This window comes from Gymnoscopelus braueri (genome assembly GCF_963280865.1).
Source record: "Gymnoscopelus braueri genome assembly, chromosome: 1".
Taxonomy (NCBI): Eukaryota; Metazoa; Chordata; class Actinopteri; order Myctophiformes; family Myctophidae; genus Gymnoscopelus; species Gymnoscopelus braueri.
Genome location: NC_137603.1, coordinates 6,623,764 through 6,641,060, shown reverse-complemented (window position 1 = coordinate 6,641,060; position 17,297 = coordinate 6,623,764). Strand labels below are relative to the sequence as shown.

The following is a 17,297-nucleotide window of genomic DNA, read 5'->3' as shown; positions in this document are numbered from 1 at the left end:
CCTCTGTGTTGTTAAACTAAGCGTTGTGTTGATGTGTTGATGTACCGTTAGGCCTTGGCCAGCATGAGCCTGAACACCCAGCCCATCCTGAACCTGGAGAAGCTCCAGGAGGGGGGGCACCCGGAGATCCCTCTGCTTCCTCCGGGACGGGACAACAAAGGTTCCCCGTCCTCCACGGAGTTCAACCCTCTCATCTATGGAAACGACGTGGATTCTGTGGACGTGGCCACCAGGCAAGACTTCATACATACCTCACTTCTCTGACTACTACTGACTATTACTCCCTGTTGTTGTATTTTGCTTATCTGTAGGTGCTGAAAGATGAACCACGTGAAACCTATAGCATCGTTATTCTGGGCGGAACATTATAGCTGAAAATAGCAGATCGGTTCATTTTCAGCAAAGATATCATGTGGATATCATGTGGATCTCGGGATCCACATGATATATATATATATTTTTAAAGATAACTTTCCAGGAAGAAATACTGTAGTTTGTATTAGCTTGGAATTCCCACTGAAAATGTAAATGTAACAAAATGTAATTGTCCTTTGTCTCCATAGGGTGGCCATGGTACGGTTCTTCAACTCCCCGAACGTTCTCCAGGGGTTCCAGATGCACACTCGCACCTTGCGTCTCTTCCCCCGGCCCGTGGTGGCCTTTCAGGCGACCTCTTTCCTCGCTTCTCGACCCCGCCGCTCGTCCTTTGCCGAGAAACTCTCTCACACCCAGGCGGTGGAGTACTATGGGGAGTGGGCTCTCAATCCCTCCAACCTGGCCTTTCAGAGGATACATAACAGTAAGAATCCATCAGTTTGACTGATATATAGACCTTTGGTTGACTTGTTTTGACAACATCGGTATCGGCAAGTATATAGCCTATATATCCAGATTTTTTGCCACTTTGTTGTGTCCCTATTTTAGGCAATGTCCTTTTATAGGCGAAAATGAACAAAAATAACAGATTGACAAGCTCATAACTCTTCGCAATGAGACGTGTTGTGAGCTTGTCGATTACATGAGTAATCGATGTTCCAGGACTCTCCTAAATCATCATGCCAGTTTGAAAGTAGTTAAAACATTGAGTCATATTGGAAACATACCAATGTTTGTGCTATAACCACGGCCAGCTTCTGTGACGAACGCAGAACTGCCTCTCGCCTACAACACCTGCGGACACATTTATTTGGCCGATAAAGTATCGTTTTTCACCGCGACGGAGGCGCGTCGTCTCAAGCGAACTTGAGCCACAAGAGGCACCTCCGACTTAATCAATTATCATCCACCTCTGCCAGCGTTTTCACCTTATTTTGACGATCCACGGAGAGCCACGGAACCGTGGACACGGATGTGAACAAAGGCTCTCTGGTGGAAGGGGGAGGGTCTCGTCTATCCACCGGAACAAAAACATTTGTACCGTGATCGTCCATTCTGTTGTTACCGGCAGTTGAATATGGCTCGTTTTCATCATAAAAAGGCAGTCTGGGAGAAGAAATCCGAGCTAGATGTTTTTTTCGAAACCTCATAACATGGGAGTGGATGGACTGACTTTTTTTGGGATGGGATGGGATTTTAAAGGACGTATATATACGTCTTTGCCTGGTAAGTGTTGGATTTGAAAGGAAGTTTATATACGTCCTCGGTAGGCAATGTGTTAAATAAATGCAGAAAAGCCCATGGGTTCTGGCTGTAATGTGTGTGTGTGTGTGTGTGTGTGTACTCTAATGTTTTTTTTTTAGATGTGTACGATCCCTCCCTGATCGGGGACAAGCCCAAGTGGTACGCCCACCAGCTGCAGCCGGTCTTCTACAGAGTGTACGATGCAAGCTCCCAGCTGGCCGAGGCCCTCAGCGGGCCCCTGGAGGACGAGGCCAACGACGACTCTGACCCCACCGACAGGTAGGAAGGAAGGAAGGAAGGAAGGAAGGAAGGAAGGGACACACCCAGTTTGTTATGCATTAGCAACGATCGGTGTCATTTAGATCTGCTATTTTTTTTATCGTGAACATTTGTGCAAATCTTTGAATATATATATATTTTTAGGCGAAAATCTGTAACTCAAATCTTTGCTTCTTGGGGGTCCCTGGAACAAAAATATTTTGAAATGGGGGTTCGTGGCCAAATACATGTTTAAAAATGTTTTCTAAATCCTAACAGTATGTTGCTATATCAGTGGTGCTCCAACCTTTTCATGTCTAGGTATTTTTTATAGGTATTTGGCGGCGGACCCCCATCTCACAATATTTTGTTCCAGGGACCCCCAGAAGCAAATGTTGGAATTAAAAATGTTCGTTTAAAATATATATATATATTCAAAGATTTTTTCACGATTTTTCAAAAAAATTGCAGATCTACAGGCTCATAGCGATTATATATGAGCTTGTAGATCTGCTATTTTTGAATGGCCAAATATTTTTTTTTTCAAAAACACGTGAAACACGTGATTGGCACGTTGCACCATAGCGGTAAAACACACTCAATGAGTTAAGAATAACGAACACACCCCATATCTCCTAAACCCAGCTGACATATGATACCGGAAATCAATGGAAGTCGGGGAGTCTTGGTTTCTTTGGCATTAAGCCACGGACAACCATGTTTTTAAATCTCTGGGACCCCAGTCCACACTGCACATTTTTGGACTTACAGACCTGTAAGGGACCATTTTGGTTTTGAACTATCAATCATTCACTGTTAGCTGGGGGGACCCCTCAAGGACCCCCGGGGGTCACCGGACCCCCCACGTCGAGAACCACTGTCTTAATATAAAGGTCAGCAAAATGTTACCGAGCTTACCTAGATAATTGATTTTGACTAAACATCACTGAGCCGTTAAGAAGACATTTGAATTGTTTACGCAAATCAATCATTTCAAATCAATCCATGTGTTAAACATGAATTAAAACGCAAGCAAGTTTCATGTCCGTGCAAGTAGATTTTCATACAGTACTGAAAACACTGGCTACTTCCTCGATGGCCAAACAAACCTTGTTATGCTTTAGAAAAAACGATTCGGCGGAAATGTCACAGTGCACAGCGAGTCGTAATCAATACGCTAATCATGTCAGAACACTGGGTATGGTCCTTCTAAAGGAGCCCGTTTGATTCTCATGAAGCCATTTTCTAGTTCTCAAATCTCTTTCTTCGACTGCTCAGTTTAGTTCAGTATAAGTGGTGGATATCTAATTTCTGGGTTGTTTTCTGTTTTTTTTTCATGGGTGACAGTGGCAGTGACAGTGAGGGGTATGACGACTCCAGTTCCTCTTATTCTTCACTCGGGGACCTTGTGAGTGAGATGATCCAAGGAGACATCCAGGGAGACACTCCAAGTAAGATCTTTAAAGTTCAGTCGCCATGACTGAGTCAGACATGTCTATCTCTTGGTCAACTCTTGTAATAGGACAATTTATACTGCACGCCGGTGTTGACACGAGCACCCAAATTAGCAGATCTAAAAGCTCATAACGTGTGGCGCGTCGTGAGCTTGTAGATCGGCTATTTATATCGGTGACACAGTGATATTTTAAGATTAAAGCGTATTAGAGCAAAGGTTAAATCCTCAATCTGCAATTTCTTCAACTGGTTTAGAATGATAATAGCAAAACATTTGTTTAAGGATATACAGGTATATATCGTCTCTGTCGTATGGAAACCTCATATGTTTAGACATATGAGGTCTTTTGCCGCGACTTTTGCTGTTTTTTTTACTTGAATCCTGAAAAGTAACATTTTTAGAACTGTTACTTTTCAGGATTCAAGTAAAAAAAACGGCAAAAGTCGCCACGTTTGTGACGTTGATGTTTTTGTGTGATGCTGTAGTATGATCAAGTAGGGTGTTAAGTTACGAAAAAGCACAAAAAAAATTATATGGAGATGAAGTTTCTGCCCGACAGCAACGATTAAAAATCGCTAAAAACATGCTGTCATAAAGTGGTGATTTAGTAGAACGACGCGTGTTCTCATCACTGTCGTCATGTGACATGAACACCTCCTCAGGCTTGGACCCGCCTACCCACGCTGCACTGGGAGACGCCAGCGAGGTGGAGTTCCAAGACTTCCAGGAGTTCAAGGACGGTCATGCCCCGGACGGTCCAGCAGGGGGCGAGGGGGGCGCCGCCGCCGAGCCCTCGGACGGACAGCCTCTCCGCTCCAGCTCCAGCACCACGGCCAGCTCCAGTCCCAGCACCATCATCCAGGGAGTCAACCACGTATGTAGCAGTGTTGATTTTTTATCGACTAAAACTATGACTACCGTTTTTCACTGACAAAAACGAAATAAAAACTAAGCTACGATGACCACAACTAAGACTAAATATAATTGAAAATCTTTCATCAACAAATAAAAACTAGACTAATATGTTAGTGAGGGACTAGTGGAGAAGAGATCCAGTAGAACTAAAAGACGAGTCATTTTATGGTTGGTTGCGCTCGGGTGTTGCGCTCTGAAAATAGCAGATCTACAAGCTCACAACGCGTCGCAGCGCGACGCGTTGTGAGCTTGTAGATCGGCTATTTTCAGCTTGCAACCAAGTTTAAAATCAGCCATTACGACGCCATCAAGGCCAAAATACATTTTAGTCGACTAAATCAACTGTAGATTTAGTCGACTATGATGTTATGATATTTAGACAACTAAAACTAGACTAACAGTAAACATTTCAGATGACTAAAATATGACTAAATGGAATTTGATTCAAAAGACTATGACTAAAACTGAATCAAAATGTGCTGTCAAAATCAACACAAGGATGTAGTCTCGCGTAGCCAGACAACTATTCCACAATCTCTGAATGCTATATATAGAGTCTGGAACTACACCTTACGAAATCCGAGACAGGAAGCTGTCATCCGTTCGTCATTTCAGTTCACGAAAATATATCTTAAAATATCTTTACATTACATTTTTTAATATCCATTTCTCCTTAGCAGCAAGCTATACATGCTTAGATTATTTTGATTTATATTCTGATAAATTTGCACGACTGTAAAGACGAAACGGAAGCGGGGAGGAGGCTTCACATCCGCTTTATCTCGTGATCATTTTCAGAGCTTCCGTTGCTCCAGACTGCATGACGGAAGCATTTCAACATTGTGGGAGGCAACGGTCTGGCTGCAGAGACTACCACATATATGTGATATACAAAGAAATGACTGACAATGATCAAAATGGCCTGGACAACTGGCCCATCTCTCTCCCCATTTACTGTCAGACTACTATCCTATCAATAAAGCCACATAAAAAAAACAATGTACCATGGGCAAAACAGGCCATAATTAATAACTTAATGTACTTCAAAATTGGTACTTCAAAATTGGTACTTTTGAATACTCTTTTAAAAGGAAGTACTTACTCCTGTACATTAACTCAAGTACAAATTTGACTGAGCAACTTTCACTTGAAGCCGAGTAATATTTGATCAGAAGTATCTGTACTTTGACTCAAGTACTGGGGTTGAGTACTATACTGTACGTTGTCCAAGATGGCTCTCTGATGAGTGTTGAGTTTACATTTCTAACAGCCTACCTGTCTAGTAACCTTTACACAGCCAACAATATCCCTGCTCTACTCAATCAATAATTAAAGAACCTAAATAATGAATGGAAGAAGGAATTGAAATAGAATTAGTGGACTGAAAGTAAGTGGGAGGAGCATCTGTGGAATATGTGCCAGCTACTAAACTTATGTTGACACCCACATTTGTGGTAAACCGGATGGAAACCATGCATGTCCAAATCAGTTTTTTTGTCTTTTAAGGAAATTGACAGTGGTGGAAAAAGTACTCAAATGTTTTACTTAAGTAAAAGTATCAATGCTGCAATGTGGAAATACTCTGTTACAAGTCAAAGTCCGGAATTCAAAATTTACTTGAGTAAAAGTACAAAAGTATTGATATCAAAAGATACTTAAAGTACAAAAGTAAAGGTACTCATTATGCAGTATGTCCCATTTCACAAGTTTTCAAATGTCTAAAATGTCTAAAAGTATTTTGAAAATAGCAGATCTGCTAATTTCAAATGGCCGAAATGTATATAGGGCTGAAGTGTGTGTTTTGTAATAATAACCAAAATCTACAAAGTAACTAGTAACTAAAGTTTTCATATAATTGTAGTGGAGTAAAGTATAATATTTGCCTCTGAGATGCAGTGGAGTAGAAGTAAAAGTACTGAAAATTTGAAATACTCCATTAAAGTAAAACATACCTCAAAGTTGTACTTAAGTACAGTACTTGAGTAAATGTACTTAGTTACTTTACACCACTGGAAATGGAAAAAAATAACCAATGGATCCAATGTCCATTGGCATTAATAAAATAAAAATAAAAATAAACTGTTGAATTATAGACTGTTGTTTGGTTTTCAGGATCAGGCGGTGGAGCCAGGTGAAATCGAGGCTTTGCCCAGTGCCGCCTTACAGAACCCTGTCCCAGGACTGGTGGGCAGCCAGCCGTTCTGCCCCAGACCCGCCGCTGCCGCTGCCCCCCCCACCACCATGCTGGACCACCCGGCGGCCCCAACCGACCCGGGAAGCAGAAAGCCAGAGTATGACAACCCTTACTTTGAGCCCCAGTACGGCTTCCCCTCTGAGGACGACCCCGACGCAGAGGAACAGGTGGAGTCCTACACCCCTCGCTTCAACCAGAGCCTCAACGGCAACAAGTGGGTTTAACGCACGCACGTGCACATGCACGCACACACACACACACACTGTTTCAACCAGAACATCAGCAACAAGTATGTTGTTAAAACGTATGAATCGTGTGTATCACCTACACCAGTTAAAGTACCAAAAGTAAAAGTACCAAAATGTTTGAAAATAGCCGATCTACAAGGGATGCGACGCGTTGTGAGCTTGTAGATCTGCTATTTTCAAATAGCTTAGGGCTGAAGTGGTGGCACGCACGCATGCACGCACGCACGCACATTCAAAGTAGCTTTATTGGCATGAGAAAACACATTGCCAAAGCAAGTTAAAATATAATACACACACACGCACACACACGCACATGAATCAGAGGATCACTCCACACACTTCAACCAGCACATAAGCAACAACAATTGTGTTGTTAAAGTTTGTTCATCACTTGAATGACCTACACCACCAGTGGTTCTCAACCCTTTTTTGAGCTTGGAGATACATGGAGATACAAGGTCTCTGCCTGACAGTGATGATATAAATGTGAGTGGTAGATGACTGAGGTGTTTATGTGGTGATGTTCCAGTGGTAGATGTATAACTGAGGTGTTTTTGTGGTGATGTTCCAGGGCCCAGCGGCCTCTACGCCCCAGCAGCCTGAGGCTGCCTGGGGAGTCAGACGGAGAGGGAGACTCCCACAACAGCTCCCCCAACTCCACCATCTCCAACAACAGCGGGGACGGCTTCGGAGGCCTGATGAACTTTGCCAGTGAGTACAATTGCATGTATGCGTAACGTCACGTTATGTGACGTTACGCTGATTAACTCTGCCAGTGAGGACAATTAAATGAATATGTTGTTACGCTATGTTCTGTTTGCCTTCGAAGAGGGAAGCTTTTGATTTTAATTAAAAACCCAATCAATGAAATTTTCTTTAACATAATTTTGTTTTGCGTTGTCTTTAACTATTTAACCCAAGAGAAAAACACAGCTAACCTACCTAGTACCTATTCCCGGAAACTAATGACATGATTTTTTAGGCTAGAACTTTTCATGTGATTGTGTCTCACAACTCTTAATGTATTTATACCAGTGGTTCTCAAACGTTTTAATTTCAAGGACCCCCCATAAGCCATAACTCTTGACAGTGTACAAATGGAACCAAATGGACCGTATAAGGGTCGTATTTGGTTCCATTTGTACACAGACCTGTGGTTTGGTTCCACATTTTGTTACAGACCTGTAAGGGTCCATTTGGAGCCTCCCTCACGAACCCTAAGGGTCCTTGGACCCCACTTTTGAGAACCACTGATGTATAACCCAGCCAAACCTGCAACGTTACTGAAGAGTTTGTGCTTTTGTGCTGAATCATTTATTGACGGTGGCTCCTGAACCCGTCCACGTACCCCATTTCTACCAGCTTGAGATCACACACTCTCAGTAGCTAGCTCCCTTCCAGAGCCTTCTATAAGCGTATCTATAAGCTCACAACGTGTCGCAGATGTAATGCGTTTGTGTGCTTATAAATTTACTATTTTTGCAACATCCATTTAGCTTTACCCTGATTTTAACCACAGCAAACCTAACTACACTTAAGCATCTCTAACTTAATCCCTAAACGCAAGTTTTTTTAACCAGTATACCAACATTTTACCATCTCTTACCAAAATTGTACCATCTCTTATTCATAATCACAACCGTTTTAACGTTACACCCAAAAGTAAAGGCCTCCAATGGAGCATGCATCGTGGGTGTGATGCTGTCACTGCCGGTTCAGGAGCCACTACTACAACAATTCATTTTCTTTTGCATTGTAGCAGCTTTGCATTAATCTTTGAAGTGTGTTCATTTTTCTGCATCCTAGCGATTCCCAAGCCAGTCGTGGTGAGGGAGGGGGGGAGCACTCGTTTTGGTTCACTCGCCGGTTCATTTTTAACTCAAATCTTTGCTTATGGGGGTCCCTGGAACAAAACATTTTGAGATGGGGTCCGTGGCCAAATACGTATCTGAAAATGTTTTATAAATCCTAACAGTGTGTTGCTATGTCACTGGTGCTCCAACTTTTCCATGTCAAGGACCCCCAAAATGATATGTATTTGACCACAGACCCCCCCATCTCAAAATATGTTGTTCCAGGGACCCCCAGAAGCACAGATCGGAGTAAAAAATGTTGGCGTTAAAATATATATACTCTATGTATATTCAAAGTTTTGCACAAATTTTCCACAATGAAAAAACATTAGCAGATCTACAAGCTCATGGCGCAGCACTTGTGCCGCCCCATGTGAGCTTGTATATCTGCTATTTTTGAATAGCCAAATAAATCTTAAAATGACACAGATGCGTGCCTACAGCGGACGGAATAGGCTCTTATCATGTGAACCAAAACGAGCACTCCCTCGGCGTGTCACGGGCAGCGATTGTGGGCGGGGCTTTGAGCTCAGACGGGCTTGGGAATCGCTCACGCGCAGTCATGTGTTTAATTAGCATATCGTCGCTTTCAGGTGGAAACCTTGTTTGTACAAAACTGTTACTTTTCAGGAAATGGAAAAAAGTAACCTTGTGTTCCAATGGATCAAATGTAGTTATTATTTAGTCACACGCTCTTTATAGTTTTCATTGGTTCAATATCTATCACACACACACACACACACACACACACACACACACACACACACACACACACACACACACACACACACACACACACACACACACACACACACACACACACACACACACACACACACTTAACCACTTTTAAAGGAGAGTTCCAGTCATTTTAGGTGTTTGCTTAGATGTGTCGCTAATCACTCACCAACATACCAGGGGCAGTTGACTTTTTTCATAGAAGCCCCTGTTGTCCTTTGTGGAGACCCCTTCCACTGGCATAATGGAGTAATGCAGATAAACAAAAATCGCCTATTTTAGCAGCTCCAAAGTTAGTTTTTTTCCACTAATCCTCATTATGCAGTGTATTGACACTCAAACATGCACTGAATGTCCCTTATGAGCTGCCGTTCATGCAGAACGACGTGAAGCTAGTCCTCGGTGTTGCCAGATTCTGTGAGAGAAACAAGCAACCAGCTCCCCTGGTATGTTGGTGAGTGATTAGCGACACATTAAAGCAAACACCTAAAATGACTGGAACTCTCCTTTAACCTGGTGTCCTTATTTTGGGCATTCTCTCTCTCTCTCTCTCTCTTTCTCTATCTCTCTATCTCTCTCTCTCTCAATAGAAGATCTACAAGCTCACAACACATCGTATCATGTTGTGAGCTCGTAGATCTACTGCTTTTGCTGCTTTTCAGCGACACTGTCATAAGACAAAATAATAAAGTAGGGCATTAATTTAACAACAAACAACAACAAACAAACAACAAGGTTTCTGCCCCGTCAGCGATGATATGTGTTATTCCTGATCACTCATTTTGATTCTAATCATCTCTGACTTTTTAATCATCTTTATGATTTCTGATAATCAAACACAGGTAATCTGTACAAGAACCATGGCACTAGTTTCAGTTTGTCCAACCTAGCTATTCCCAACAAAGCGGCGAGGGAGAAAGCCACGCCCTTCCCCAGTCTTAAAGGTACAAGCACGCCCGATCTGACAACCTTTTGATCTGCTGTGTGTTATTGTTATCATTATTATTGTCCCATCTCATTCTCTCATCTGCTGCTCGTAGGTTGTAATTTATTAATCCACTATGACGAGTTCAGTGGAAATGATTGGTTTCATTAGATAGTTATAACCACACAAGTTAACCCTAGCGTCCCTTTCCTGGGGTGAACTTTCGGTGAAAATAGCCGATCGGCTATTTTTGGTGAAGATATCTAGTGTAGAGTGGAAATAGGAGGGGGCCTAGTATAAAGCCCTGAAGGACTCCGTCAACTAAGTATATAGGGTTTAATTGTTTAGTTGAATCAGGGAGGGGTTAGGGGAGCTAATCAAATGAAAGGTCATGGTTGTAGAAAAGGCCATTCTTTATACATCTCATTAAGTTTCCTTTTTTAATTATATATATATATATATATATATATATATATATATATATATATATATATATATATATATATATATATATATATATATATATATATATATGTATATATATAAAAGTATATATAAGTATTCTAGAATGTTGCTCTTATCTCTCTAGTTCTAATGCTAATTTAGATTGCAGATAGATTTAAAATAATACATATAATCCTCACAATTATTAGTAATGCAGTTCACTCAGGTATTGAAAGTAGTAAACTATTGTTTGAGTTATATATTTAATTATGTGATTATTTATTATAATCAGAGTTTCGGAATGTATATAAAATGTTTGTGCCATGCTTAAAGTAGAGCTTTAAATTAAACTTTAATGTGTTTTCAGTTTGTATTTTTTAAATGTTGGTATATTTATGGTATTTTTTTCTTTCCTTTTTATTCTTTTTTTTTTCTTCAAATTTTTTTAAAGAATATTTTGATTTTGATGTAGAGGAGGAAATGGAGCAAGCAGGTTTGTAGAAGTGTTTTTTATTAGTATTTTCTCTTCTTTTCTTTTAAGCCTGACTTCCTCCCCTCTGGACTGAAGTGTTTTTTTATTAGTATTTTCTTTTATTTTAAGCCTGACTTCTTCCCCTCTGCACTGCCAAACTGATAATTATGGCACTATTATACAGGAGGATATTGAGGATGTATGAAAGTTGGGTTTTTCTCTCAAGTACTGAGTCTTAAAGGGAAAGTCTCCTCCAACAGACTTCACATGTGTCTTTTAGAGACCGACCTATGCCATATTTTGGAGAGTTCTAGACCACTGATTACCAGTGTTTCGACTGATATTTTGTGAAAAGGTTATTTTTTATTTTTTATCAGTTTGAAAAACTATTTGAGAACATATAACATTTAACTAAAACAAATAAGTAAAAACAAATATTTGCACATGAACTAATCTTTATTTTATCTATACTTTATCATATTTTTAAATGTAAAAAAATAGCCGTTACAAACTCGCGAGGCATTGTCTGAAAAAATCAATCAATTAAAGGTTAACAATTGGGACACATCAGCTGCATATTTGCTGATAGTGATGTCATCAAAAAAGTAAAATAATGGCCTGGTCGAGTCGGGCTCTATCAATCCACTTTAACATTTTGAAACGTACATTTTTAAGACTTCGTTATTTAGAAGTAATGTGAATTCTGTTGGCGTGGGGTGGGGGGGGATACGTTTTGCCTCGGTTAACAATGAACATGTTTACATGTGAACGTTGTTGGGTTCATCTTGAGAGAAAAAAGGTGCAGCAGATCATGGCATCGTTAACTCAATAGCTCACATGGAATAGCTGCCATAGAGACATTATACTGTCCCGTTGATGTGGATGTGTTGTTGTTTTGTCTTTGTTGTTCAGAAGACCCAGACAGCCCGGGTATGTTACATCTGGTGTGGATAGTGTGTTCTGCTCTCGCTACTAGACGTTGACCTTCAGCTATCTTATCCCCTAATCCTTAGCCTAGGGCTAAGATAGAAGATACACCTGTATTAATACTTCTGTAACCTTTTCATTACCTGTGTGCCTTTGTCATTTCCTCTGTAACCTTGCCGTTTCCTCTGTACCCTTGCCATTAGCCTTTTACCCTTGTCATTACGACTGTAGCCTTGCCATTACCTCTTTAGCCTTCCCATTACCTCTGAAGTCTTTCCATTGCTCCTGTAGCCTTGCCATTACATCTGAACCGTTGCCATTTCCTCTTTAGCCTTGCCATTTCCTCTGTAGTCTTGCCATTTCCTCTGTAATCTTGCCATTACCCCTGTAGCCTTACCATTACCCCTGTAGCCTTACCATTACCCCTGTAGCCTTACCATTACATCTGAACCTTTGACATTCCTGTGTGTGTGACTGGTGGAGTCTTTTCGATGCACTATGATACACACATTTAGACACAAAGTGATCAGATGTGTGTATTCAGACATCGTCTGCATTGGTTGCTGTGGTTTAATGACTTAACCACATGGGCGTAAACACACTAACACTTAACTTATACTCTCGTCACACGCCGAAAATATTTTCTGTGAGCGACAGCGCCATGGGACAAAGTATAAATCACGCTTCAGTGTCTGATTCACAAATACCAGTTTCCATGTGTTTTTTTCTGCTGGTCACACTTGATAAAAACAGATAAATCAGATAAAATCAGATTCCAATTTGGATAGGTCCAGACATGTGCTTTGGGCTGCCACTCTGAACAAAGCCTCAGCAATATATTCTGTTGCCCTGTCTCTCTTTCTCTGTCTTTCTGTGCGTCACTCTCTATGTCATGTTTATTTATGATTTACTTTGTCCTGTTTGCTGCCATGTTGAGTGTGCACGTCTCTCTTTATGTCCCGGGCTGATGTTCAGACTGGTTGTGTCAGGGGCCGGTTGTCCCCTCTCTCTCTCTCTCTGTGTCCCCTCTTGTTTTCCGGCACTAATTCTAAGTTTTGTGTTGCCAGTATTTGGGCTAAATTCTCTAATGGAGATAATTTCTGAGGCTGGCCCGGGGAGCGGAGAAGGTGGGTTCTGCCCTTTTGAACTGCATGCCATTCTCCAAAGCCAGTCCAAAAAAAAAACTACATTTCCCAGCATCCTCGTTTTTGTCCCCCTCATCACCTCAGTCACATGACGTGATGACACACACGTTTCATCATCACGTTTTCCAGTAGCGCACAGAGTCAGTCCTCTCACCATTTCACCAAACCACACAGTGACTGTTGCCCCTTATGACTAACTGTTATGTCACCGCACTGTTTGGCCGTCTACTGTTTACAAACGGGGTTGGGCTCCTACTGTACCTTCAGGCAGAGTTGAAACCTGAGTTAAGCTGTAGAGTAACACCACCCTCTAGTGTCTGTCTAGCATAATGAAATCATAGCCCCTTGTGGAAGACTGTTTGACAGGTCATAATCACGCATTAGTTTATAATATTGTTTTAAAAGTATGTGTGTGGGTGAGAAGGGCGGGGGGGGAGGGCGGTCAGACTAAGTCAAGTCTTGTGTTGCTTCTGGTTTGGATTGCTGGTCAAGAGATGACCTACATCTTTTGGAGGTATTTTGTGCTGTCATAGTTAGCCATGCAAATGTTGGCTAAATGAAAAATGTATGTATGCAGTGTACTCGCCAAGGATGTGGATTCCATAACCGTACGTATGATGACGCATACATTTGTTCGGCCCACATACTGCAGGCTGAGTATATTTAAGTAGTAGCGACTGTAGTAGCGTGTTTTTTTTTTTGATTGATTGAAATTTTTATTAGGCAAAAGAATGTAAAACAACACAGTTACATTTATAATGCTTTTGTCTAAAAGGTCCGGCCAAAAAAGTCCTTGCGGACTTGTTTCCGTTGGGGTCCTTGAGTTAATTTCATAGACATATATAGTAGCAACCAAACAGTTCAAAAATCAACATGAAAATACAGATAATACAGAAAAAGTACCACTATGTACAAAAAAAAGCATTTAAAAAATATATGTACAAAAAAAAGGGGGGGGGAAGCATGGAAAAATAAAAATTATATACAAAAAAAGCATGGGGAAATACAAAATATGTACAAAAAGAGGAGGGGGGGGGGGTCGTCTGTCTACAGGGAAACTGGTACTAGCTCCTCTTTCGGCCTCCAGAAAGATGGGTTTTTAGGGCTGTTTTGAATGAGCCCAGCGAACTGCATTTTTTGAGGGATGGGGTTAGACTATTCCATTCCTTGGTGGCTGTGCTATAGAAGGAGAATTTGCCCATGTTTGTTTTATGGGTGGGTGGTACCAGATTGTTGTTTACGCTCCCTCTAGTTTCGTGGCTGTGGGTGTCACTAACTTTTTCGAGGTATTTATACAGATATGCGGGTATAGGGGGCATATCGGGCAAATCTGCATTTACAATTTTGAAGACCAGACCCATTTTTAGTTGTTTAACCCTGTCTTCCACCCTGAGCCAGCCTAGGCTGGCAAAGTGAGTGGGAGAGAGGTGGGTCATGGGCCCCAGTCCGAGAAGTAGTCGGATCAGTTTGTTTTGGGAGGTTTGAAGCTTAGTCTGCAGTGACACTGAGGTGTTGGAGTACCAAGAGGAGCTAGCATAGTCAAAAAGGGGCTGAATCAGGGCCCCTGAGAGGGTCCTGAGGGCCTGAGGGTTGACAAAAGAGGAAACTCTGCCCATAAATCTGGTTCTCTGGTTTACTCCTTTGACCACCTTTGTTGCCATGCTTTCACCTGACAGGTATTTGTCCAGAATACATCCCAAATAGGTAATCTCTTCTTTGCTAGTGATGATTGTGTCATCGACTTTGACCTTGAAGTCATTTACCTTCATTTTACTGAGGGAATGTTTGGTCCCAAATAGGATGGATTCAGTTTTCCCAAGGTGTAGAGACAGTTTGTTATCGGTAAGCCAGGTACGGATTTTTGAGAGTTCAGAGCTGAGAGCTTCCTCAACTTGCAACTTGTCCTCACCCGAGATCAGGAGTGCCGAGTCATCAGCGAACAGGAACAGTTTGCAGTTACAGGCAGCATTCATGTCGTTAATGTATAGAAGGAACAGTAACGGCCCTAGAATGCTGCCTTGAGGAACCCCGCAGCTCACCGGGAGGGATGAGGACATGGTTCCGTTGATGTCAACCACTTGTTCTCTACCCTCCAAGTAAGATCTCATCCAATTTAGTGATGTGCAATCAAAACCAATCGCCCTCAGCTTATCAAGTAGAATTGCGTGGTTTACAGTGTCAAACGCCTTTTGGAGGTCCAGCATGACCATGCCACAGTATTTGCCCGAGTCTACCTCACGTTTGATGTAGTCGGTCAAATATAGTAGGCATGTGTCAGTGGAGTGGGATGTTCTGAAGCCTGATTGGAATTCAAACAACAGTTTACGCTCGCTGAGGTAGCTGTTGATTTGTTCTTGGATTGATCGCTCTATAACCTTTGAGATGGAACAAAGGATGGAAACAGGCCTATAGTTGCCAGGATCTAGTTTGCTTCCTTTTTTAAATAGAGGGATTACTCTTGTCTTTCATAAACTCTGCTTAATTGTAGTGTTGTTTTACGAAAACAATATTAAATCCTAAAGTAAACGTCTAAAGTAAAACTCTGAAACCAGCTGGTAAATTCAGCTGGTTTCATTAAAATAAGTAATTGAAATGATGATTGAATGAACATTTTTCATTTCATAATGAAATTACTTTAGCACAAAAGCTTACAAATAGGTTCCTTCCACTGGTGTAAGGTCAACTGATCTCTTCCCTCTCTGCCCACAAGAGGGGGCTCTGCAGACTTGATGGGCCAATGTGGAGAGTTAGTTTCCTGCAGAGGCGGAGGCTGCACTAGAAATGCTAGAACCGCATTTCTAGAACCGAATCCTAACATTAACCCTAACTACAACCTTAACCTTAACACCTAACTCTAAGCCTAAACCCTAACCCTAAACTCACGCTGGAAGTGCAGTTCTCTGGCTCTGCAGGAAGCCAGCATTGAACGTGGAGGACCTGTTAGGGGCCGTCATTGATCAATCACGCAGTTTTGTCAACCTTGAGTCTATATTTATGTCAGCTGCAGGGATGAATAGGCATCCGTTTAGCATTTATTTCCTCCCCAGGCCGGAACTTAAAGATCCGTGAAAGTCCACTTCCATGACCTACAGTAGTGTTCATTGCCCTCAAAGAACTTGGGTTACGTACTGTACCTGACCTGCTGGTTGCGCTCTCGATTATAAGAACAGCTGCACTCGTTCCAGGCTGTAATTCACATTCTGGTGCTTGTCAATATCCAGCGTTTTGACAGTCTGTGCATGTTGTATAAATCTGATTACCGTGCTTCAGAAGTAGGGGTGTGAATCTTTTGGTGTCCCACGATTTCATTCAAGATCGGAGAGCGAGCAAAATGCAGACAGAGAGACAGAGAGACAGAGAGACAGACAGACAGACAGACAGACAGACAGACAGACAGAGACACACATACACACAGATATACATAAGTGTGTCTAAACCAGTGGTTTTCAACCCTTTTCATATCAAGGTCCATTATTTATTGGGCATTTGAGCCATGGACCACCGTTTGATGAGATTTAGCTTCTCAGACCCAAGACTTAGAATATTTTTTTATCGTTGGATAATATTTTGTCCACAATTCTATCCATGCTGTATTGATGTAGTATAGTACTAGCTGTAGAATACAACTCTCGTAGACCTATTTATGATTCTGACGTTTTAAATCTACGAGAGTTGTAGGGTTCACCCCCCATGGACACATGGACTTTCAGCACTATACCCCGTAGACACTCCAAACATGCACAAATTGAAAATAAAGGTGCTTACCCCCACGCCCCAAATGTTAACTCTCGCTACGCTTCTTTCAATAAAGAAGCGTTTTAATGCCGTCTGTGGCCGATTCTGTTGGAAGTTCCCAATGGGCGGTAGTGACGCGCCCATCTGGTGAAACCCGGAATTACACTCAATGTAAACGGGAAGTAAACGAGGGTGAAAAAATGGCGTTCGGCCACAGACGGATGTTTAACAATAATTTAACCAGGGTCCATTTGGTTTCATTTAACACTCTCAAGAGTTAAAGATCTTATAAGGGTCCATTTGGTCATACCAACTCTCCATCATTTAGCTGGAACCCCCTCAGGGACCACTGGTTGAGAACCACTGG

The 17,297-nt window shown here is 41.7% G+C and overlaps 1 protein-coding gene and 1 long non-coding RNA gene across 10 annotated transcripts in view; one reads left to right on the top strand and one right to left on the bottom strand.

The window, feature by feature from the left end:
• The window catches only part of LOC308089856, a 390,353-nt gene that overhangs the window by 73,324 nt on the left and 299,732 nt on the right, over positions 1 to 17,297 (bottom strand). The window lies entirely within an intron of this gene.
• madd (MAP-kinase activating death domain) overlaps positions 1 to 17,297 on the top strand; it is a 140,932-nt gene that overhangs the window by 54,070 nt on the left and 69,565 nt on the right. For 6 of the 9 annotated variants that reach the window (XR_013933524.1, XM_080434441.1, XM_080434436.1 and 3 more), the window contains exons 8-15: positions 52 to 233; positions 564 to 799; positions 1,740 to 1,899; positions 3,226 to 3,329; positions 3,997 to 4,208; positions 6,362 to 6,657; positions 7,263 to 7,402; positions 10,125 to 10,226. Coding sequence is in view for 8 of the 9 variants with exons in the window: in XM_080434441.1 (XP_080290567.1) it covers positions 52 to 233; positions 564 to 799; positions 1,740 to 1,899; positions 3,226 to 3,329; positions 3,997 to 4,208; positions 6,362 to 6,657; positions 7,263 to 7,402; positions 10,125 to 10,226 (1,432 nt within the window). In the remaining variant the exon portion in view is untranslated. The remainder of the gene's footprint in view (positions 1 to 51; positions 234 to 563; positions 800 to 1,739; positions 1,900 to 3,225; positions 3,330 to 3,996; positions 4,209 to 6,361; positions 6,658 to 7,262; positions 7,403 to 10,124; positions 10,227 to 17,297) is intronic. The other 3 variants (XM_080434437.1, XM_080434438.1, XM_080434439.1) reach the window with 3 other exon arrangements.